This window comes from Seriola aureovittata, chromosome 23 (assembly GCF_021018895.1).
Source record: "Seriola aureovittata isolate HTS-2021-v1 ecotype China chromosome 23, ASM2101889v1, whole genome shotgun sequence".
In the NCBI taxonomy this organism is placed as follows: Eukaryota; Metazoa; Chordata; class Actinopteri; order Carangiformes; family Carangidae; genus Seriola; species Seriola aureovittata.
In genome coordinates, this window is record NC_079386.1 from 4043359 (window position 1) to 4065986 (window position 22628).

The following is a 22628-nucleotide window of genomic DNA, read 5'->3' on the forward strand; positions in this document are numbered from 1 at the left end:
ATTACAAAGGGTTCTAATAAAAAGTGTGAGTAATATAGAACATTATCAGACTTAACGATAACGATACATCTGACTAAGGCTTAGAGAGGAGTAGCAGAGGAAACACAGTGCAGCGTTTTTATGTGCTATCATGCATAAAAGATATTTCTCACAAAGTTTTACTCCTGTGCACCTTCCTTGCAAAGATATGAGTCCTCTGGACTGGGTAATATTCTGACTTTGGATGTGGATTGGATGTTTTAGTCCAATTTTATGTGAATAAAGGTGTGACATGACTAAGTACAACTAGCCCTAAAGGATTTCTTTAGTGTTTGTACAGCTATCTTTGTGGGGACGTGGGATTGACAAAATATATTCCCTAAACCCTTAACCTTAAACATCCCAACTAAATGCCTAACCTCAACCCTTACCCTACCACTAACCTAAACCTGATTCTAACACTAACCCTAAAACCAAGTCTTAACCCTGAAACAGCCATTAAAACTTTCCTGCATTTTTGCCCCCATGAAGCACCACAGAGTCTGTTTTACAAATGTTTTACAAATTAGAACTGAACATTTAGCAAAACCTAAAATTCCATGTTCTTTCCCGCCATAGAGGAAATGTCGAAACAAAATCAGGGTACAATCTAAAGTTAAAAAATGACTAATTTAATTAATTACAAAGTTTTTCTACAGAGCTCAGGTCTCAGTCTGTTCACAAATGGCAGGATGCAGGAGCAGATATTGAAAAAGAACATGTCTGACTGTGCGGCTGACAACACTCCCCTCTTCTCTGGTGACTGCAGCTTCTGGGGAGCCGTCTGTCTGTTAATTAACAGTTTACACAAATAGTCAGGAGTCCCTGAAGGTATTCAAAAAGAAAAAAACACAAGTCTAATTGCATAAAGCTATGCAACGGATACTCAAAAATCTATGCATATGAAATTTAAAGCCATTGATGTGAGTACATTAGGACACTGATGCTGCACAGTCAACACAGTAAAAACAAGCCATCAGAGAATCCCATATTGATCTGCTTTGCTGTTACATTAGAAAAGCTGTCTAATGCACCCCGGCCATGTGTTGTAATGCATATATTGCAATGAGTTGCACGTCGATTATCTCATCTATTATTAAAAAAAAAATCCTGTACAGTCTTATAAGTGAGGAAATTATCAATAATTGTCTCGTCTGTAAATAATGTATATCACTTTTGATTATATTGTGACGCTGCAGTGACACAGGAGCACAAAAAATACAGCTATCAGGTCTTTGCAAAGGTGAACTTCACAGACTGAGTGCTGTTTGGCGTTTACTTTGGGGACTACCGTTTCTCCCTCAGCTTGGTGATAGTGGGGATGGATGGCAAGTGACATGTGACAGGGATGTGAGAGCCAGACCTCTCACTCACTTTTCCACTTGTAGAGTGACAGCAGGGGTAAAGAGCGAGCTTTAATTGCATGTGACGGCCAATCACGTTGGCAGGGGACACTTCAAGCCAGTAAAGACTCACCTGAGCAAAGGGTGAAGAAGGTGGTGGGCCGTAAAAATCAGATTGACATCCTTTGTGGAAGGCTTTTGCTTCATTGCACCTATCCCACTTACATCCTCCACTACTGCCCCAGTGCATCATACAAGTCAAAACAAACATGATTTCAGTGTGCTTAACACTCACCGACTCTTTGGAGCGGAGCAACCTAACCTTATACTTTTATCCATTAATGCTGGCTTTTTGCATCTGCAAGGAGAAGCAATCTGCATGAAAGTATTCACACAGTTCAAAAAAGTGGAGGAATTAGGGGATTAGGGACTTAAGGAAGTCTCTCATCTGGAGTTGTTATCGGATATCTTTGTTTGTTTGTTTGTTTGTTTTTTAAATGCACTGAACACCAGGTTATGAAACAGACTGGATTAGAATCAGTTATTAGGAGTGTAGATTAAAGCGAGCTCAGACTACAGGGGTTTTAACACTGGTTCAGCCCTCCTGGCAGGGAATCTGGTCCAGGCTGGGCAGGCTTGGGTGCATACTGCTGATTAGCATGCAAGATTCTAATAGGCACCACACACCACATACCAACAAAAAAGGGAATACGGCAGTTCATACAGTCTGATACAGCCCATCTTCAAATAAGAGTGTACGGTCACAAACTGTATGCTGCCAAATGCAGACAGTGAAGCAGAGCTAATGCAGTTCAGTGATTTATTTAAAACAAATATGAACAAAAGGTGACGGAGTGGTGAGACAGGCAAAAGTCAAAAACCAGAGAAAGCAGTCCAAACAAGTCCTGTAAGCAGAGGCAAGAATCCAATATCCACGAATCAGACAAAGACAGGATGGAGGACAGGACACGAGGACAAGAGGAACATATTAAACTTAATGTTCTGACAACTGCAAAGCAAAAATAAGCCTATACAGTAAATACACAAAAACTAATTGGCTAACAAGAAAAAGGTGACAAACTGTCAGGAAAAAAAGGCAGGTAGTAAAACACCATTGTTGTACGGGAGTCATTTCAAGATAAAACAGGAAATGACTACACAGAGTCCAAGTGGGAAGTGACAATGTACTATGGATATTAAATATTAAATATGTAAAAAAAAAAAAAAAAAAAACAGAAAACAAAGATTGAATAGGGGGAAAAGTAAGAGGGTTAGTATTTCTTCTATTTTTCTAGTCACTAGCTGAATTTGTCCTTTTACTGGAATTTGGTTGAGTCCATCAGTCAAGGTCAATACCATTATAGTACAGGCAGAAATACTTTAAAAAGCTAGGCACAGGTGAGTAGGTTTTCTTAGAAAGTGCTTTCCTAAAAGGAAGCCCCTTAACCTCCATGTGAGTGACTATTAGTGGTTTACAATATTCTCTGTATTCTTTTATAGTTCTTAATTTAGTATATACAAATAATTTATTTCCCAAATACTGGATGTTTGTCGGTCATTTCCCCCTAATGGAGCAATTTTCAGCATTTTATTATATTTATAATGTACATTTTCTAATTGGTATTTGACTCTTATTTATTCTCATTTATTTACAACGGACTGGCTAACTCTGTTTGGATAAGTACTCTATAATTAAGTCTATTATTAATTTCATTACTGCTGTGACTTCAGGGGAGAAAGTGTACCACTGAAACCTCACTGCACTTTAGTAAAATATTTCCGCAGTCTTCCCATCTGTGCCCATAGGGTTCTAACCAACACACACTGAAATTGAGGGAATTGCTTATTGGGTAACTAGAGGAAGGGAGGGGAGCTGTAATGATAGGAAGATAACGACAGCCACTTTACAAACACCGAGTCCCAACAGCACACGGCAGCAAAAATGTAACGCAGGAGATTGAACATTAACAAAATCTCAGCAATCAGATCCTATGGAGATTTGAAGCTTGAAGTGCTTCATTAGACTTTATCAGTGTAGTTGGTTGGTGAAGTAAAAAGACATGGCTTGGATTCTGTCAGCTGTACTGCTGATAAGGTTATCTATTGAGCTTCGTCAGATGGCCTTAAAGGCTACAGCGCCCCTCATTAGCACTCTACTTATTTATGTATACAGGACCAGTTAATTGGGAGTTCAATTATCAGAAGGCAAGCCTCCCCCTTCCCCAACCGCACACTCAGATCCAACTCCCTCCACCTCCTCTCTATGTGGTTGCCAGTGGGGAGCACAATTATCACCATGATGTATGACTCTCCTTGGTGTCCTCTGCTCTTTGCTCCAGCCTCATTCTCTCACCATCCTCCCCCAACCATAACAACTAAAATTCAATGTCCTGCCTCACTCAACATTTTGGGACATTCAAACATTTACTATATATAGGATATCCTTATATCCCTGAAGCATTCAGATGATCATGTAGATCCATTCCTGCATTCTGCATTTTGTGCCATCAGGTCAAATTTGCTGGAATGTTTTATTGCTAAAAGGAATGTTATGTTACAACCAAAAGAGAAAGAAGTGCAGTTTAAAGGATTCAGTACAAGCGCATTCAAGCTTTTTGGGACAATAGCAGAGAATGGAATGAGGAAAAATAACTACCAATATTGACTCATCTTCTGTAAAGGTAAGAAAGGATAAATTGTGGCTTATTTCTAACACTGAGAACTCCAACAACAAAGAACTCCTGCACGTAGCTCTTGTCAAGCAACAATCACCACCACCTGCTCCTAGCAAGAACCTACGTTCAACAGCAGAGAAAAGTTAAAAAAAATAGCCCCTTTAGGACAAAGGGTAAAGTAATCTGATTCAGGTCTGTGGACCAAAACATTGTTAATATTTTTTTCTTAATGCAAGTTTACAATCCTTTGCTCAACCTCAGTCGGCCTATGGTCTTCTCCAACCTGTCGATTCACAGGAATGAAGTTCCAAGTCTTGTAGATTTATTTCTAACTGAAAGCAGCACAGTTAAGGTGGAAATCAATCATGTGAAATAGAAACCAAATACTGTGGCAGAGATAGTTTACTTTATTTACAGGCCTTATTGATTTGCCTTATTTAACCATATCCAAAGTTAAAAAGTATTCACAGTTTAAAATGGCTGAATGCAGCCCTTTTAAAACACATACTTATTTTCTATAACAGTTCCCTGTTTCACTGTGTGTAACTACAAATGTGTTCGTGTGATTTTCATCATATCAATGTAGTGTTGCAGTGAAAATAATCATGTTCATGGGTGTGAGGATTTTTTGTCACACATGTTGAGAGAATAAAAGGAAAAGTTATTTTCAACATCACGTTTGAGTTTACCTTTCTGTCTGAATGTAATTCAATATAAAAAAAACAATGTTCAAGCTGAAAATGATACAGAACTGCCAAGTTCATGGGTGTTGTGGTGTTAAGAGCAGTGTTGAGCCCTTGTCATCAGATGATAAACCCAGATTATTCAGGCCTGTTGAGGAAAATAGCATCTGTTCACGGCAGACCGTGTTAAAACATCTCCACAGGCTATAAAAAGGACAGTGTGTGTTTGAAATTGATGCCTTGACTCCCTGAACATGGCACTGCTCTCTCTCTCACTCTGCAGCTAGGGGCTCGCCAGAGGTCACGGCTTCTTGCTTTAAGGGGGAGGGATGGGGTCTGCCTACCCGACATGCAGGGTCCTGGCCGGTTAACTGCAAGGCTCCACAGGGACACAGGTTTCTGCTATTCTCCAGCATATATAATAAAAAGTGATGATGAAAGTGAATTGGAGAGTAGTGAGCAGTAATGAGCTAAGCGGCTGTTTTTGAACATTTCTCTATATGGCAGTGTCTGGAGGAAACAGGCTGCGGCATGAACCTTTTCCCCTCATAAATGGTGATGTGTTGATTTCACTGCTGGAGAACAGACAGTGGCTGTGGACAGATAACATGTAGTTTTCTGTGACACTGTCAGATACCATTTCCTGTCACAAGCTATATATGAACATAATATCATGTTACTATGAATATGACTTTTTAGATTGTCCAATTAAGACAACAAACGTACAAATGTCACACAAATCGCTGCTAATACACACAGTCAACACACTGTAGTTATGGAAAAAACTTAAGATTGCTTAATACTTAAGGACACAGGTGTGCACATAGCACAAGCATACCTGCTCATCAGACAGTTGAGTGAAAACATCGAAGACACTCCCAGTGTTGACTCTCCTTTACACTTTACTATACTCAGTCCACAGAGAAATGCACACAGCCTGTATTCAGAAACTGAGCCTTAAAACCAGCCATCAGGACTTCTGTAACTTTGTGATGTCACAAAAAAGCAGTCACCGCTCTCAGCCATGCTCCACTCCCCTCCCACCTGGATCCTCCATCCAACCTGGCAGGATTTGGTTTCTCTGAGTGTTTACCTGAAATCTGCTATATTTTTATTAAATCACTCAGAAAAGAGTCAGCCAATCAGAAGACAGGCTTAGAGCCTTCTCTCTTCTGATTGTGTGCCAGAAAGAAGCCTGAGAGAGGAGATGTAAAAATACAATGACATAGTTTTTGGGTCATAAAACCATAATATATATACCTAAATGTATCTTCTTATGGATATCAAAAATTCAAATAAAAAAGTGTAAAATATGAGACCTTTAACAAAATAAATCTCTGTCACCTTACAAAATCAATATGTATATGTATATTTATTTTTATTCTGAACTCCAGTTAGTCTCAAGAAAGAAGTGTCTCAGTGTTTTTACTGCTTTTATTGAATTCTAATGAGGTGACTGGCTACTCTGCATGTACCATTTCTAACAGCTGGAGTCTGTCAAGTCAGCTCTAAATGGCAATTTATGGGAGACTTGAAAAAAAAAAAAAAAAAAAAAAAAAAAAAACATGACAAATGCTTTTAAGTCAGGTGCAAATCCAGCCTCAATGGCAACCTGAAAGACTTTTCCATTTGTTGAGTAAATGGATGCACTAATATCACAGCAGTCATTTTCACACATTCATTTAACCTCTAATTACCCTAACTTGAGAGCTTATAGCCGCCTTGCCCTGCTCTGCCGTTTGGGGGTCAGCAGAGAATAAAGTCAGGGTCAGCATCAATTATAAAAACAATGGCCCACAGAGGCACATAGCAGCTTTAATTACAACCCCTAATAATAAAAGGCTTGCCCATAACTAGCTCAAAATGCAAGCTAATGGGAAGAGAATCTATGGTTATGGCAGGGAAGATACTGTACACCTACACACATACATTAAGCACCATGTATGCTTGTTTCTCTGTTATATTTGTGAAGTGAAATCTGAATTTTGACGGCGGTGTCAGAGGTCATTTAAAAAAAGAAATCATCAGTCCGACTGTGTAATTTCTGAACAGCCTCCCACTTCACCTGAGCAATATTAACGTGAATGAGCAAAATGCCAAAACCCGTCAGTGCCAGACAACGATGAAGGATGCTAACAGCTGAGAGAGATCACTGGTATTCAAATGAACGCAACAGGAGATACAGATACAAAGAGAGGATAGGAATTTTTTTTTTTTTTTAAACTGCGCTTGAGGGAGATGAGATGGCACAACCTCCTTAAATCACAAAACTTCAGCTGTCATATTCCATTTTCAGATTGAGCAGATTCCACATGGGATTGACATTCATCATTACAAAGTCTGGAAGCCAATATTTTGTAGTAAATTAAACCTTTGTGGCTAATGGCTTCTCTTTCAATCATTTGTCCAAACTGCACTACAGGCTATCAAAGAATGGATGTTGAAAATGCATCTTTTGAGAGGATTTATGTAACGCAGTGTGGCAATGATCGAATGGTGAGGACTTTACCTTTCCATCTTTACTTTAGACAGACTTGAAAGCAACTTCTTTATGTCAGAGTCCAGTCTCTTCCAAAGCCTTGTATTCATGAGCATAGAACAGCTTTTAGTAAAGAGGATGGAAGAGAAAACCGGCAATTTCTCTACTACACTCTCTCTGTCATATCCAACTAACTGTTAATGATGTTAGGGTTGTTGATATGTTCTTTTTTTAGGTGTTACAATTAAAAAACTAGATTTTATTCCCACTTTTGTTAATAAATCCTTCATTGTCATACAGTAAAGTCACCAAAAGTCACTGGCATTCATCTGACAAAGAACAGTTTGTTTACTCTGTTACTCTCACTGTTTTGTTTAATTAGAGATGGTCCAATATCATTTTCCCTTGCTGATACCGATCCCAGTCAGCTGTTAAATGTTTTGTTATAACTGTATGAGCTGTATACTACTAACCCTGTATTGGTGATATGGTTTCCATCATTGTTGTATGGCATTGCTTTGGTTAAACAAAAACAAATGCATGAATGCCATAGCATCTTTCTTTCATTACAGTGGAGATGGTGCATAGTGATAATGGTGATCAGCTGCTTATCTGGATCAAAAAGCTTGGGAGTCATTCCTGTACAAATACGGTTTAAACAATTTGCTCGTAGTGATCAAGCTGTCCGCTTGCAGTTTTGATTTTGAGTCTTTTCATATTTGACAACATATGGAAAAATAATTTGGAACTGCAGTAGCCTACTGCGGCGAGCTGTCATATGCTGAGGCTCTTTCTACTTGCTTATTTCTCTCTGGTCTCTTGTCTCTGGTCTCGTCTGAGTATGTGTGTGTATCTCAGTCACTGACTCAAGTTCCAATGACTGGCTGAATAGCATCACATGACCGGTGCCATAAAGGCTAGCAAAGCTGGTTAAAACAGAAACACCCCATCAAAATGTAATAATTCTCAATAATTTATAGGTTATAGGTCCAGATCTGGATAGGACAGCATCTGGGTCTGGAGCCGTACTAAGGTCCACCTATTTGTGAACTTGTTCAACAGCTTATGCTATTTAGCAGAAATCAATTTTTCTTCACTGCCCTACAACAATAGTTTCCAGTGGCTGCACAACTTCCTGTGTAGGCTACTGTTTTAGAACGGCAAAGAAGAGTTTATTTCTAGGAAAACTGACATTTTACTTGGGTGTGACGCTACAAAGATTATCGGTACATTACATGGTGTCAGACTGGTGCATAGACTCACGTACTCACTGATTCCAAATGCAGTATTTTAGGCAGTATCGGAGTAATTTCTGATACTAGAATTGGAACCGGAACAACACTATTTTTTAATATAACTGATTAATGCACAACAGTTTTAAAATTATTTTTGCTTTTTAATGTTGAGTTTGAGGGATGACGAGAATAAAAGAATAAAATCTTCCGTAGTTGGGATCACAGTTTGTCATTTGCCCCTCAAAGTGAATTTTATAATGAGTCAGTTTTTGCTTTTAGTGTCATTTTCATTAGCGATACATTACACTTTTTTCTTTTTTTAAAAAGGTAACATTTTTGGGTTTTGGCATTAAAAATAGGCTGAATATCACAACAAAATATCTGCTTTAATCCATAAATACATCTAAGCTCCTTCAAAACTCCACAGCAGCATATTACCAAACTATATTTACATATTAACAATCAGGTACTTTTCTCTGAATCTTCTGAATTTTCTTCTTCTCTAAATCCTTTTCTTTGGCTCTCTCTGAAGGACGGGCACCTTTCACTTGTCCCAAAATTTTCTATAATTATCTTGTGTCCATGGAAAACATCTCTTTTATTAATTTATTTTATTTTGTTCTGTAAAAGCCCATTAGCTATTGTTTTGGTGATTCACATCACAGAGCTTGTTCTCACCCACATGTGAAAAGGCTGTTTTGGCATCTTTGGAAATAAACAGGCTGCTAATGAGCTGCTGCTCTGTGTGTGAGTGGCAGCTATACGAGAAGCACATTAATGTTTAAATTGATCAATTATAGACAAATATTTGTATTATTTACTGTTATTACATCCCTAAATTCAACAGAAATGGTAATAACTGCTACATCCTGAATTGTTACATCTTGAGATATCTCTTCTTGAAAAGTCATGCAGATGGCCAAGTTTTGAGTACAGCTTTGCTCCCACCCCAAAATGATGTATATAAATAAAGTTTTAATTGTCCTGCTCACAATATTTTAAAAAATGACATTTAAAAAATGTCAACAGCAACATGCCAGAAACACCCATGACTGGAAAGTGTTGTGGCTACTCTGGTTAATCCACAGACCTCAATTTGAGTATTTACAGGAACTACTTTTTTTTTTTTTTTTTTTTTTTTTTTTACTATGGACATAAATCCTGTGAAACCCACATACAGCTTTGTCTGTGGATTATCCACAGTAACGGGGACAGTGTTTCTGGAAGGACATACTGCTGCTGAAATTTCTAAATGTAATTTTTCCAATTCTGTGAGCACTACAAAATGAAGTTCCATTTGGAAGTGGGCGATAACGATAAAATCCTCCATCTATGTGTATATGTGTCATTTTTCATCTCAATATCAGGAAATAGCTTGATAAAGTACATTTTCTCGAAAATCAAATAAACTGTTCATGGAGAGAAGAACCAGACAGAAGCTGTCTGTTTCTGTCTCATCCACTGAGCTGTATGCCAGATAAATCAAAAAATATTTCATTACATGGATAAAGAAATCTAACTAAAATCCAATATTGCCCGCAATGGACTATTTCAACTAGAAATACTACAAATGAAGCTTAGCTTAAATTCAATCAGGAAGACCTTCGTTATGTCTCATTCATTTACAGTCTCTCTCTGCTTCTTCTAATCAGCTAAATATGTCCTACTAAACTAAACCAATCATATTTCAACACAATCTCAATCAGCCAATCATGTTGTTGCTGTCAAACTTTAAATCTATTCTCTCTTCTGCTGTCAGCGGTCATTTAAGTTGTATTGTTGTGAACTTCCTCCTTCCCTTTCACCTCCAGTTTTCATATCCAGTGCCCAAGCGGAGCTTATCACCACCACCACCAGTGTGTAGACCGTGGGGGGTTCCCTATTCCGAGCATCCTCCCCTCTGTCTAACATGATGACATCACGATGGGGTCTAATCGCCAAAGACTCTCACATCTCTCACTTTTCCTGTTTCCACCCACTCCTACCTCAACAGAAATCTAATATACCTCACAACATGGACAGATAAAACCAAAACAATCTGCATGGGCAGATTGGGAGCCAACATAATTTAACCATAATTACTATATTGCTTTGAAAATAATGCACAGAGCGGTTGCTGAGATCTTTGCACCACTTATTTATTTTTCTGGTTGTTTGTAGTTTTAGTGACGCAAGAATCCGAGCTTATTCTACGGATTATACATCTCTGTGAAGAGGAGCACCGGCTAAATGACTAAATGATCAAGTAGTACATCATGAATGATCTAGAACGAGACACATGAATATATTGCGAGTGCAACATCTCATCATTAAAATGTTCCCTCTCTGAAGTGAGCAGGCAGAAGCCCTTTAAAAACAAGCTTTCCTTTGACATTGCCCCTTCACCACTGAGCTAACACAGCAAGACATGGATTTGTTAGTACAGACATCTAAAGTGTCTTAAAACCAACTAAAAGCAAGAGAGAGGGGGTGGGTGGGGGGGGGACCTTTACATTCCCACCCACGTGTTAGATAAAAGGAATAAATACACCGCTGCACTGGCAGTCAGCCATAATGACCCACTTTACAGTCCTCAAACCAAAGAACATCTCTGAAAATAAATTAACACTGAGCAAATGAATATCTCCGTACTGTCTTTCTCGGTCTTGCTCTCCTCTCCGTTTCTCACTGTTGATTAGTCATTGCTCTCTCTCTCTCTCTCTCTCTTGTTCCGTTTCTCTCCTCCTTCCTTCCATCCTCTCCCTCTATCTTACTGTCTCTCTCCATTTCAAAAGGACAAATGTTTCCTGCAGTCACTGTACTACTGCATTGGTATTCCACTCTCAATTTAGCCGAGAGCCAGGCAGCAGTATCTGCTTCCAGCAACCACACAGCAATCTGACACAGAGCACACAGAGAGAGAGATAGAGAGAGGGAGAAAATGCTTGAAGAATTAAAGGAACTGTGAAATATGAGAGAGAGAGAGACAGAGAGAGAGAGGAAGAAAGAAAGATACAGACCTATACTGCTGTCCAGCAGTAACATCATTTGCTGTGCTGTAGGGCCTCAAAACAGCAAGAACTCATCCGCAAGAAATGGAGGATTGTGCTCCAAAAGACAGAAACAATGCAGATTCTCACGCTAAACTGTCCAAGACTGTTCCAGACTTTCCACATCAAAACAACTCAAAGGCTTTGATCTAAAACGTGCCTGCATGCCGATTTTATTCTTATTACTTCAGATCTATCAAAAGCAATTCACCAACAAAAAAATTGAACAAAATATTGTGTTTGTTCCTCTTTTCAGCACTGTTAAAGCTTATCTGTGAGAGCCACAAAATTGCAAGCCTTCAAACAATCGGCACACAACTGTGGCAAAGTAGTTATCTACCTTTTGAAGATTCAGTAATTACAAGTCATTTCATCACACAGAACAAGGCAGGAGCTACTGAGTCTATTGATTATTATGGAGGTTGTAGTGTTATATTAATAGAACATATGACAAACAAAAAAGTGTAGATAATTTAGGATGAAGGGGTGCCCCCCCTTCCCCCTCCGTTACAAATGATCAAGACAGAGCATGCAATTTCTGATGGCTGCATAGGGTATGAGAGAATTCACAAGCAAGGTGTGGAGATGCAGACAGGATGAAAGACGGGGGGGGGGGGGGGGGGGGTAAGTGCGGGAGGAGGAGAGGCTGGAGTGCGAAGTGCTGAGAGTGGGTAAAGGTGAAAAAGAGATAATTGGAGTAAGGTAGTGAACTCGGGAGAGACATAGAGGGGGAGGGAGATGAGGAGAGATGGAAAGCCCAGATAGCCATGAGAGGAGAAGGTAGACAGAAATGCTGCAGGACGAAAGAGAGATGGATGAACGTGAAGGGGGGGGGCAACCATAGATATGGAAATGGGATGTGTCAGTGAAGAAGGGAGCCAGAGGTTTAAAACAGAACAGAGTTTGACATGAGCTGACAGCACAGGAGCACAACCCAAGAGCAAATGAAGGCAAGAGCAGGGTGTACGCCAGAGACAATAGGAAAGAAAGTAAGAAGTGAGAGAGAAGGAAAGAATAAAAAGAAAAGAAAGATGGAAAGAGAGAGAAGAATTCCAATGCGTGATTTTGCATTTGAAATAAATCTGTTTAGATATTCAACACCTTTGATGTTAAGTATTGTTTTCAAAAAAAAAATCCAGCTACATTCAAAGTAGCACCTGTGCCATGTCTGAAACTCTTGTATGAGTAACATAATCCTGAACACCTGAACAAAAAGTGTTTTTTTTTTTTCCTTCAACAACTCAATCTTTCAAGCAAAGAAACTTTTATTATTTTGACAATAGAAGACTGAAATAGCAAAAGGTCTGCCTCAGGTAGCTTGTTCAGAAATCAACACACCGTCCTTTCTCTGAACCCTTGCTGGGTCTATACCTCCACTGTTAAACCCTACTACAACACCATCATCCTACTGCCACTAAAAGAGATGACTCATATGTGACCTCTCTGCAAGACACTTGAAAAGGTCAAGAAAAGTCTATTTTAGTATAATTTATACACATCAGAAAATCAGCAACTGCCCTCACTATGCAGAACCTCTCCTGTCGCTGTCCCTCAGCAAACTCAACTGCTGCACAGACACCAATAAACCTCAGCGGTAAATCATCAACATCTCATTACGTCATAGAGATTTTGAGTAACCAAGAAAACAGACCTAAAACAGTTGTAAGTTAGCTAAGGTTTAGCATGCCCTAGCATACACTAGCAATGCATATAAATCAGCGTAAAGCCAGGACAAGGTGATGGTTCCTTACCTTCCTTGCAGTACTTCCCCTTGAAGCGGGTGTGGGTGCAGTCACAGTGAACTTCTCCATACTGAATAGAGCAAAACCCTCCATTGAAGCACGGGTTCTGTTTGGTGCACAGGTACTCCAGGTCGCTCTGAATGCCCTGGCTGTTTAACAAAGTAGGAGGCATCTCCCCGACCTTGAGATTTGAGATCAAGCCCTGGAAGGGTGGCTCATACTTCACTGTACTGGACGTCAGCGCAGACAGGCGCACATCAGGCGGGATCCCGCCCACAAACAGGTCGCTGACCACCGCCATCTCCTTCCTCTTGGACTTCACCTCGGCCACTTTTGTCTCTCCATCCACCATCAGGAGGGTCTCTCGAAAGTTGCGGGTGAGCAAGACCATGTGCCAGCGGTCGTCGTTCACCCTAGTCTCCATGTGCAAAGTGGCCGGCTCGGCGCAGTGGATGGCAAAGCGCAGCTGGAGGCGCCCGCCGGCAATCAGGAGCTCCAAGAAGTCACAGTTGCCGCCGTCGTCCAGGTAGAGTACCAAGGCTTTGCTAATGTTGGTCTTGAGACTGAAGCTTAGCTCGCCCACTGATCCTGCTTCCCAGCGGCCGTAGCGTGCCCATTGGCCAGGTGCTCCACCGAATTCCAGCATCTTCACTGTACTGAGCAGGCTGGAGAGGGCCAGAGGCCACAGGGGCCAACAGAGGAATCTTAACCCCCTTGTCATCCTCAAGTTTCCCCTTCTCTACTTTATGTCTTATAGGTGTAGTGAACCACAGAGGTAATGTCTTCACTGTAGCTAACAGATTTCAGATGTAAACAGCAATTATTATGTAACACTGAACAACTGGGATATAAAGCTAACTGGGGATAGTAATCCTCACAGTGGCCCTACTACAATTTTCCTGACGAATCAGCAGTTATTTCCCCTTCTCTCTGATGCTCTAATTCTTGTCCTTATCCTGACTCTCTCCTTCGTCTCTCCATCAGTTGGTGCCTCTGGGACTTGGAGGAAAGGAATGAGGAATAGCGGGAGAGTAAAAGAGGGGGGGATATGATAATTTCAACACAGGCGTTTCTTCAAAAGCCTTCGGTCTCCCCTGGACCGAAAATAGAATCTTTGTCTCTAGAATCCAGATCTCGGTGCAATTTCCAGGAAATGTGAGCCGCTGCCAAAAGCTTGGGGGAAGAGTTATCCGATTGTGATCTTTCTTTAAGGGGGGTGCAAGCAGAAGAAAATGAGCAAAAGAGAGGGAGCTGTGGAGTAGACGGGTATTAGAGCTAGCTGGTGTCTGATAGAGCATGCGATGCCTTCATGGTTTCAGCATACACCCATTCTTCGCCAGAAACGTATGGAACATGATGTTTTACTCAGGTATGGGTCCCTTCATTATGGTGGCAGGTGGGGATCTGGAAGAAACACACACAAAAAAAAAAAAAACATCTGTAAATTACATGCAAACATCCTTCGGTGCATTTCTACCTGAATAAACACAATAGACCTTTTTTAAAATAGTATTTATTTTCTTTTTTCCGTCATCTGTAGTTTGCTTTCGCTTACACTTTTAGACACCATGCACTGAATATGAAAATCCCCATGCCCTTTTCAGTTAAGAGCTGACAGTTCAAAAAATAAAAAGTTTGTCTAGATCTGAGCAATGAATTTGGTTCCATACTTCCCACAGGGGCCTGAGCAATATGAATGTCTTATTTCATCTGCTCGCTCTCAGTCATTTCAGTAGATGTCAGGCATCGTTCTGACACCGAACATAATGGTTTCATATGCAGTGAAGAGAGGTGTTATACAAGTGCAGTTTTTGGCCAATCAGCAATAAACCAGTTGAGTGGATGTCACAGTTACGTCAGTGCAGTTGCGTCATGGTTGCAGAAAAACAGTGGAAACAAGTGGAGTGAAATGGGTGAGATCATCGAAATAAGGAAAAGTCTTGTGTGTCTCTGGACGTCAGAAAGTGAATGCAAAAAGAAACATGAGCTTATAGAATACAGTCGTTGTAGATGCCCTTTGAAGCAAACGCAGACATACTATAAGGTTGGAAGCCATGAAACAGACTGGACTGATGAAATCACACACAAAGGCAGAGTCAATGATGTAGTTAACAATGATAAATTAGTAACAGCAGCAACCACGAAGCTGGCATTCTCAGTAGGCAGCTTCATAACGGTACAAACCGTTGACCAATGCTAGCAACATTAGCCTGTAAGCAGAAGTAGAATGTAAACATAGCTAGCTATAACATGACTCAGTGTTTATGTATGTGTGAATAAATGGGGTACAGGGTGATATTTTATCTGTGATTTGACATTGACTTTTATTCATAATGTCATTGGCGTTACAACGTAATGACTGAGGATGTCTTACAGGGTGAGCGTCCATGGATTTAAAAAGTCCAGACTTTGTTCGCTCACTGTTACCTTTTCTATTTTGTATTTGTTTGGCAAATCAGTACAATAATTGCTGTCCAGTTGATCAATAATCCTACAGACTGATGTCTTACCGCACGCCACCACAACAGCTTCAATGCACCTTTATTCTAAAAGTCAATTAACCCTACTCGAGTGCTTAACATCAGTCTTCCATAGGATATTCCCCCATATGGTGTTTTGATGATGGTGGTGGAGAGCATTGTCTATCACATTGGTCCAATATCTCCCATAGGTGTTCAACTGGGTTGAGATCTGGTGACTGAAAAGGTCATATCATATGATTTGTATAATTTTCATACTCATCAAACCATTCAGTGACCCCTCGTACCCTGTGGATGGGGGCATTGTCGTCCTGTTCCTCCACTCATTTCTCAGGTTTTTCCTTTAATGTGTCACCTGTCTGTATGTTGTAAACTGACGGCTGACACCACTAACGGGCACTTTCCAGTTACAAAAAAGTCATCACCGTTTACAAATAAACAAAAAAAGGTCTATGAGATGTATTTGATAAATTACACCCTTACACTGTGGCGCACACACACTTTGGACATGCATATGCAAACGCACACATTATTAAATTAAATGTGATTCAGAGTGGAGTGCCGCAGCGTCTATGTAGCTATCTGAATAGCTGGTCTTGACCCTGGGGCTCGACCTAATCCCTAGCCATTATTTCTTGAGTGAGTTTTATTTTCCACCGCAGACAGTCTACAATTAAAGCCACGCTCACCACTGCTCATGCTCCCTTGTGCTATTCCGCACGGCTTCAAAGTGACAACAGCAATGACACTAGCATACATGCAGAGGAGGGGAGGGAGGGTGGGAGAAATACAGACAGAGAAAGAGAGCGAGAGAAAGGCTGCATAATCATAATCTCAGAGGGGCGAGGCTTAATGTCAATGGAGAAAGATGAGGGAGGACAGAGGGGACAGACAGAGCTGTGAGAAACGGAAGAGGGAGGAAAACAAATAATATCGTGGCTATTCTTTCTCTGAGGGATTTCCATGTTGGCAAGCAAGAGGCAGTAATGTTGCAAGCTTGTATTTTCAATATTGGAAGCACACTACACACCATGCTCGGTATTCAGTTGTTTTAGGTTGGGAGAAAATTTGCTTGTTGACAGCAATAATGGGCCTTACATCATTCCAAAAATACATACAAAAGTTAACAATAATAGTCACAGATTCTTATGTTTTTAAAGACAGTAGCATGTGTCACAACCTTTCAATCCTACAAATATGAGCACAGCTATGATGGCCTCCACAGTAAATTATATAAGTGATTTCACAGTTGTAAGAAAAGGGTGAAATTTCAGCTTCATCCGGTCATGGCAAATACAGACTAAACAAAAAAAAATATGTTTAACGTGTATGATACATTTTTTTTTCGGGTTGTCTGTCCATACGTCCGATTCTCGTGGACACGATATCTCAGTAACGCCTTGACGAAACTTCTTCAAATTTGGCACAAATACTCACTTGGGTTTTGGTGGTCAAAGTCACGGTGACCTCACACCACATGATTATGGCCTACCGAATGCAATACCTCCAGAACTCCTCAAGGGATATCCCTGCACATTTGGCACAAACACACCTCACAAAAAACAGTTTTGGCCTTGTGAAGTAATATCTCTAACACCTTGAGGGAATTTCTTCAAATCTGGTACAAATGTCCACTGACAAACTGATTAGATTTGTCAAAGGTGGTCAAAGGTCAAAGGTCAAGGTCAGTGTGACCTCACAAAACACTTTTTAGTGGCAGAGGCAGACAAGCATGAGACAGTAATTGTAGTTTTAGTCTAAGCTGTGGTAGTGGGTTGGTTTTGATTGTTATCCTATAATATCAAAAATCAGTTAGTGTTACCACTGGTGGATGTCAGCATACTTGTGGTGAGAAGGTACAGGTGGCAGCTTGTCTGTGGTCATGCAAAAAACAAACAAACAAAAAAAAAAAAAACAGCTTGGAGTTAGGCTCATCTTCTATGTGTTGCCATTTTCCTTACAGCTAGCTTCTTAAATTTCAGCTGGAGATGTTGTACTCTGCTGTTGCTGTTGAGCGTGCACCTTCTCGCTTTAAGGCTTTTCAGTTTCTGACAGCAATAGGAGGGCTGGAGCCCTGCATGGGGTGCGTCATGATTCCCTCTCTACACACATCTAGCTCTAAGAACACAAGTCTTAGTGTATGTCAAACTGCTGTTAAATGTGAAACACTGTCAGACAAACGTCTTCTAAAACACAGCAGGCGCAACATGACTCTAGGAGTGATAAAACCAAGCAGGTTTATTTTGGTCTCTGAGTACCAGGGTCCCAATCTGCGTGTTTGCACATGCTAGCATAGAAACATACAGTATGTAAAGTAACAGGTGTGATTCACAGGATTCAATTAACAGCATTTATGAGAAGAAACAAAGATCCTGTTGACAGACAAGAGGCATGCTCAGATACACATATGGATAGGTACACTTAACAGTACATTAACATAGGCTGGGATAAATGTACACATAATCGTACTGAAGTGCAGACATATACTACATCATGAACCACCAAGACCCAAACGTACATACATACACACACACACACACACAGAGAATCATGACTGTTTTAATTGCCATTATGAATGTCAACAAAAAACATGATAAATCCCCTCAACACTGGGACCAAAAGAATTGCATTTTGTGAACAATTTGAGAGCTTACACTTGTTTAATCAACCATTCCTTTAACCACATCTGTGTCCCTTATGGGGAAATAGATTTGGAATATTCCTTGGCCAAATTGAATATTCATCGAGTTATTTCTGTCTGGTTGGGGACTCTCTCCCGCCACAGAGGGAAGCAGCGTTTCCTGGTCTTTTCACAGTGCTGTGTTATCAAGGTTTACTATGTGGAGTTTCAGTGTTATCCTCCATGCATTGTGTTGGTATAGTTATTATGGGGTATTGGTAGGCACTGCTGATGGTACTATTAAATCCCAAGGACACTGAGGAAACATAACAAGCCTCGAGAGATAACTAGAGCTCCGAGGGTTGTGCTGTATGTGTGAGAGCATGTGGTTGTGATTGATTCTAGTTGCGTGTGCAGCTGTCTGCATTCAGCAGAGCAAACATCCTTGTGTGACAGAGTAGTGTTCATCTGGACCATGTACTGTATACTCAGTGTGAGTTTGTGTGCGTCTATATTTATGCCCACATTTGGGATTATGATTTTTGTCACAGTTGTACTCTACAATGTCTCTTCTACAGCATTTGGCTGGAGCATTGTTTTACAAATGGTTTGTACGATCCAGCTTCGGTCCAGTTTCAATCCAAAAATAACATGTTTGCCACCCCCAACCCACCCCACCCCCCAGCTGCTAGCGTGACATCCGTCTGCCTCAATTCCTTACTGAAGAAAAGGGACAGCTCTCTTGCTCACAGTGCTTGGCTAAGCTGCGGCAGAGCAGCGCAGAAACTTTGCTCCAACTCTCTTAGAGTCTTTGGCTACGTCCACACAGCAGTAGAAAGTGTCCCATTTCTTATTTTCACCTCATAACTTATGACAAAGATTTTTGATTCAATGACAAAAAGAAAATACTTAAGAATTTGCATTTTTTTTTTTTTTTTAAAGTCTGTGGCATAAACCCATCTGACAGATTTATCTGAATGCACCAACTGGGAGTACTGAGTGACTGCCATCATGTTAAATAATTCATTTGAGCCAGGTGACATGATTTCCACGCCTTCAGCAGCTTAGCTACACCAGCATTAGCACAGAGACAACAAGACAGCAATGGAGAGAAGCTGAAATGCAGCTAACTTGATTGGTATTTGCCGAAATTCAATCAAATCTTATTATAAATATGTCAGAAACAGAAACTGGTGTACTTTCTGTATTTTCACTTAAGGTCTGCTTCTCTATTAAGCAACAGTCAACTGCTATTACCCTGGATATGGTTAACATCCTAGTATTTGGCTTACAATGTCAGGTGGGCACGGAGGTCACGTGTTTGCTTGTGTATGGTTGGGGGAGTTTTTGTTCTGTGCTTTTTTGTTGTGGAAGAATGAGTTCAGCACACTTGCATTACGCCTTGGAGTAAATGTGTGTGTGTGTGTGTGTGTGTGTTTTGGTGTTTAATCCATCTCTTGCAGAGCTCCGCCTTGGCCCCAGGTCTCCAGATTCCCCACAGACCAGACTACACCTGTTGTGTGAAGCTGTGCCAGGCTTTCATCTTCCTTCTTCCGCAAACGCTCAGCTCACAGACGGTCAGGTGAAGTCTGGCTTGAATACTTCACTGCCCAACAGTGCTACACAGAGTTCAGTGTTCTGCTTTCTTCTTCTTTTTTTCCCTCCAAACAGACGACACCTTATTTAGAATTGTAAATATGACACTGAAACACTTTTCAAGTGCAATAAAAAACGACTGAAGGGTATGAAATATTTATGAAGTACAGTAATCCAGACAAAGGATAATAGAGGTGTAGCTCACGCAAATATTTACACATGCAAATAGTTTTCCCGTGCACAAATACACCTGCGCATATGCATTATATGCACAGTTTCTACATGCAAACAACCAGACACATACACAGACCATATCCTAGGCAGGCAGGAGCCATTAATCCTGGGCCAGTGAGAAGCTCAGCAGCGTACCATCCGTCAGCATGAGGCTGCTGCTGCTGCTGCTGTGCTCTAATTAACCAGAGAGGCACGCTGAGCCACTTTTAATATTCCTGGTCAAGATGGAGAACAAGGATTTAAAAAAAGAAAAAGAAGTGGTGGGAGTAGCAAAGAGAAGCATGGGAAGAGAGAGGGCTGGTGCCAAGCCATTTTGATCAAGGATCAAGAGAGTGGGATAGAGAAATAAGAAGAATGGAAGTCAGATATATTCATTAAATAAAAGCTTTTTGTGTTTCAGTGGTAATTCTTCAGCTAGCAGCTCTAATCAGCTAGCTAATTAGCAAATATAGTAACTAATACCCTTTTTCCACCAAAATTAGCAGGTATAAACAGGTTTTTTAAATGTGGGCAAACCAGCTAATAAAAGCTGATTGACACCTTTTCCATTGCCAATCGAGATTGCCTTTCTGTTCAGACTAAGGACACACACAAGTGCAAGGAGTGATGTCACCACATGCAGTTACAGAGCACACACTCACAGAGCTGCTAGCCGTGTAAACTGGTAAAATGGATCAGTCACGTCTCATCTCCAGGTTGGTGGTCCTGTAAAAGTCCTCCATGTGAGGCAGTTCGATCAGTGATTGTGTGCTTTTAAAACTTATTTTGGGGCTGCGGCTCACTCTCACAGGAAGGTGTCGCCGGGATGTTTCTGGTTTAACAGCATTTGTCTGTCTACAGGGTCTGTGCTCTGAAAGACGTTACAGCAGGAAAAGGGGGTTCACCCAGGTGTTGTGTTAACATCAATATCGACTGGAGCCGGAACTGATAAATACCCGCGTCTGCTGAATTCATTTGGGTGTGAATGCCAATTGTTCCCTTTTCCATTGCTGACAAAAGCCTAATGTTAGCGTGTCTTAACAGGTTGTTTGGCCAGTGGAAAGGGGGCTTAAGTACACTTTTACTATTTAAAAGTATGTAGAAAACAAATGTAAATTGATATTAAGTCATGAAATGCACTTACTTAATGAATCAAGAATGTTGTTTACTGTGGGATTAACATGCTGATGTGAACTCAGATTTATAGCTTCATTCTTGAGGGCTGTAGTGGTGCATCTTTCCTACTAAAAAGACAAAGTTTCTCACTGTCTCATCCCTAGAATGCAGCTCCAGAACGAAGAGCAGGCTTATGACTCAGGGATTGAAAGGAAAAATTACAAAGACTTGATATTGTAAAACTGAACAAACCTACATTTCAAAGAAGAAATTCAGGAGACAAAGCACCTTAAAGCTGGGTGTTAAAAAATTGAGCTAATCAGTGTTGTGAAAAGCTGAGCCCCATGACACAGTCCTCCAGTCATATGGACCACGTGAGCCAACACAAAGGTGAGTGGGCCTTTATTCTACATCAAACTACTGCCTTTGATCAGCCTCGTCAGCTGTAAGCCGCTGGTGACTAGCTCTGGCTGTTAGTGCTAACTGCACTTAGCTCTGATGAAGAGATGCTAATGAAACAGATCAAGGGCTTTAGCCTTGCTGTTAGCTCTGTAACAGCCAGATTAATAATGACTTTAGCAGGACTCCTTGTTGCTCCCTTTGCCGTGACACCTTGACAGTGTGAATCATGGGGAGAAAATGAATTTGCTCTGCAAGCTGAAATGTTGTGAGGGTGCAAAGGCCGTCAGACAGGGTGAGTTGGGAAATAGCAGAAAAAACATGTAGTGAAAGACAACCACACTTAACCACATACTGTAGGCCTATATTCTGCAGCTTAGACTAGTGGCCACCAACTTTTTAAAGCCCAAGATCTCTGACCTCGGCCTTGGTGAAAGGAACTAGAAATAGTAGGAAATAGAAAATCTAGCCAATCACAACTCTTTTCAGAGAGAGCGTTCCTATTGGCTATTCTACAAATGCAGATGCGTGTGCACATCCCTTCAGATGGATATCTGTCAATATTAGTGAAGTGTTTCGGAGCTGGAGAGAACTGGCTGTACTTCTCCTGGTAACAGCATGCTGACTTCATTTTCCTGTAATAATTAAATCTGTTGTCATGGTTGGTTGTATATGTAGATTTACTATGAAGGCGATTTTTTTGCCTCCGACATGCTAGCGAACTGCTACCGCACAGGCTGTCACCAGCAAGTCATGTATATCGACATATTCTTTAATACAGCACCTATCTCAAAGATCTAGCAGTCGATTGAGGGCTTGGCAACCATTGGCAACTACTTCGTTCTTCATTAACAGGTCACCCAAATTTCTCTGTTATCAATCAATCAATAACCACTTGCTGGCCATAGTGAGGGCTTCGAGACGAGTGTGTGGGTGAAGTTGTTTTCAACTAGTCTGGCAAGTCAACTAGAGGGAAAAAAGACACGGTGGATGGCAGTGC

The 22628-nt window shown here is 40.7% G+C and overlaps 1 protein-coding gene across 7 annotated transcripts in view; it reads right to left on the minus strand.

The window, feature by feature from the left end:
* Window positions 1-22628, minus strand: part of nrxn2b (neurexin 2b) — a 721062-nt gene that overhangs the window by 623412 nt on the left and 75022 nt on the right. For all 7 annotated transcript variants that reach the window (XM_056368788.1, XM_056368786.1, XM_056368783.1 and 4 more), the window contains one exon: window positions 13214-14608. In XM_056368788.1, coding sequence (XP_056224763.1) covers window positions 13214-13925 — 712 coding nt within the window. In that variant the 5' untranslated portion in view covers window positions 13926-14608. The remainder of the gene's footprint in view (window positions 1-13213; window positions 14609-22628) is intronic.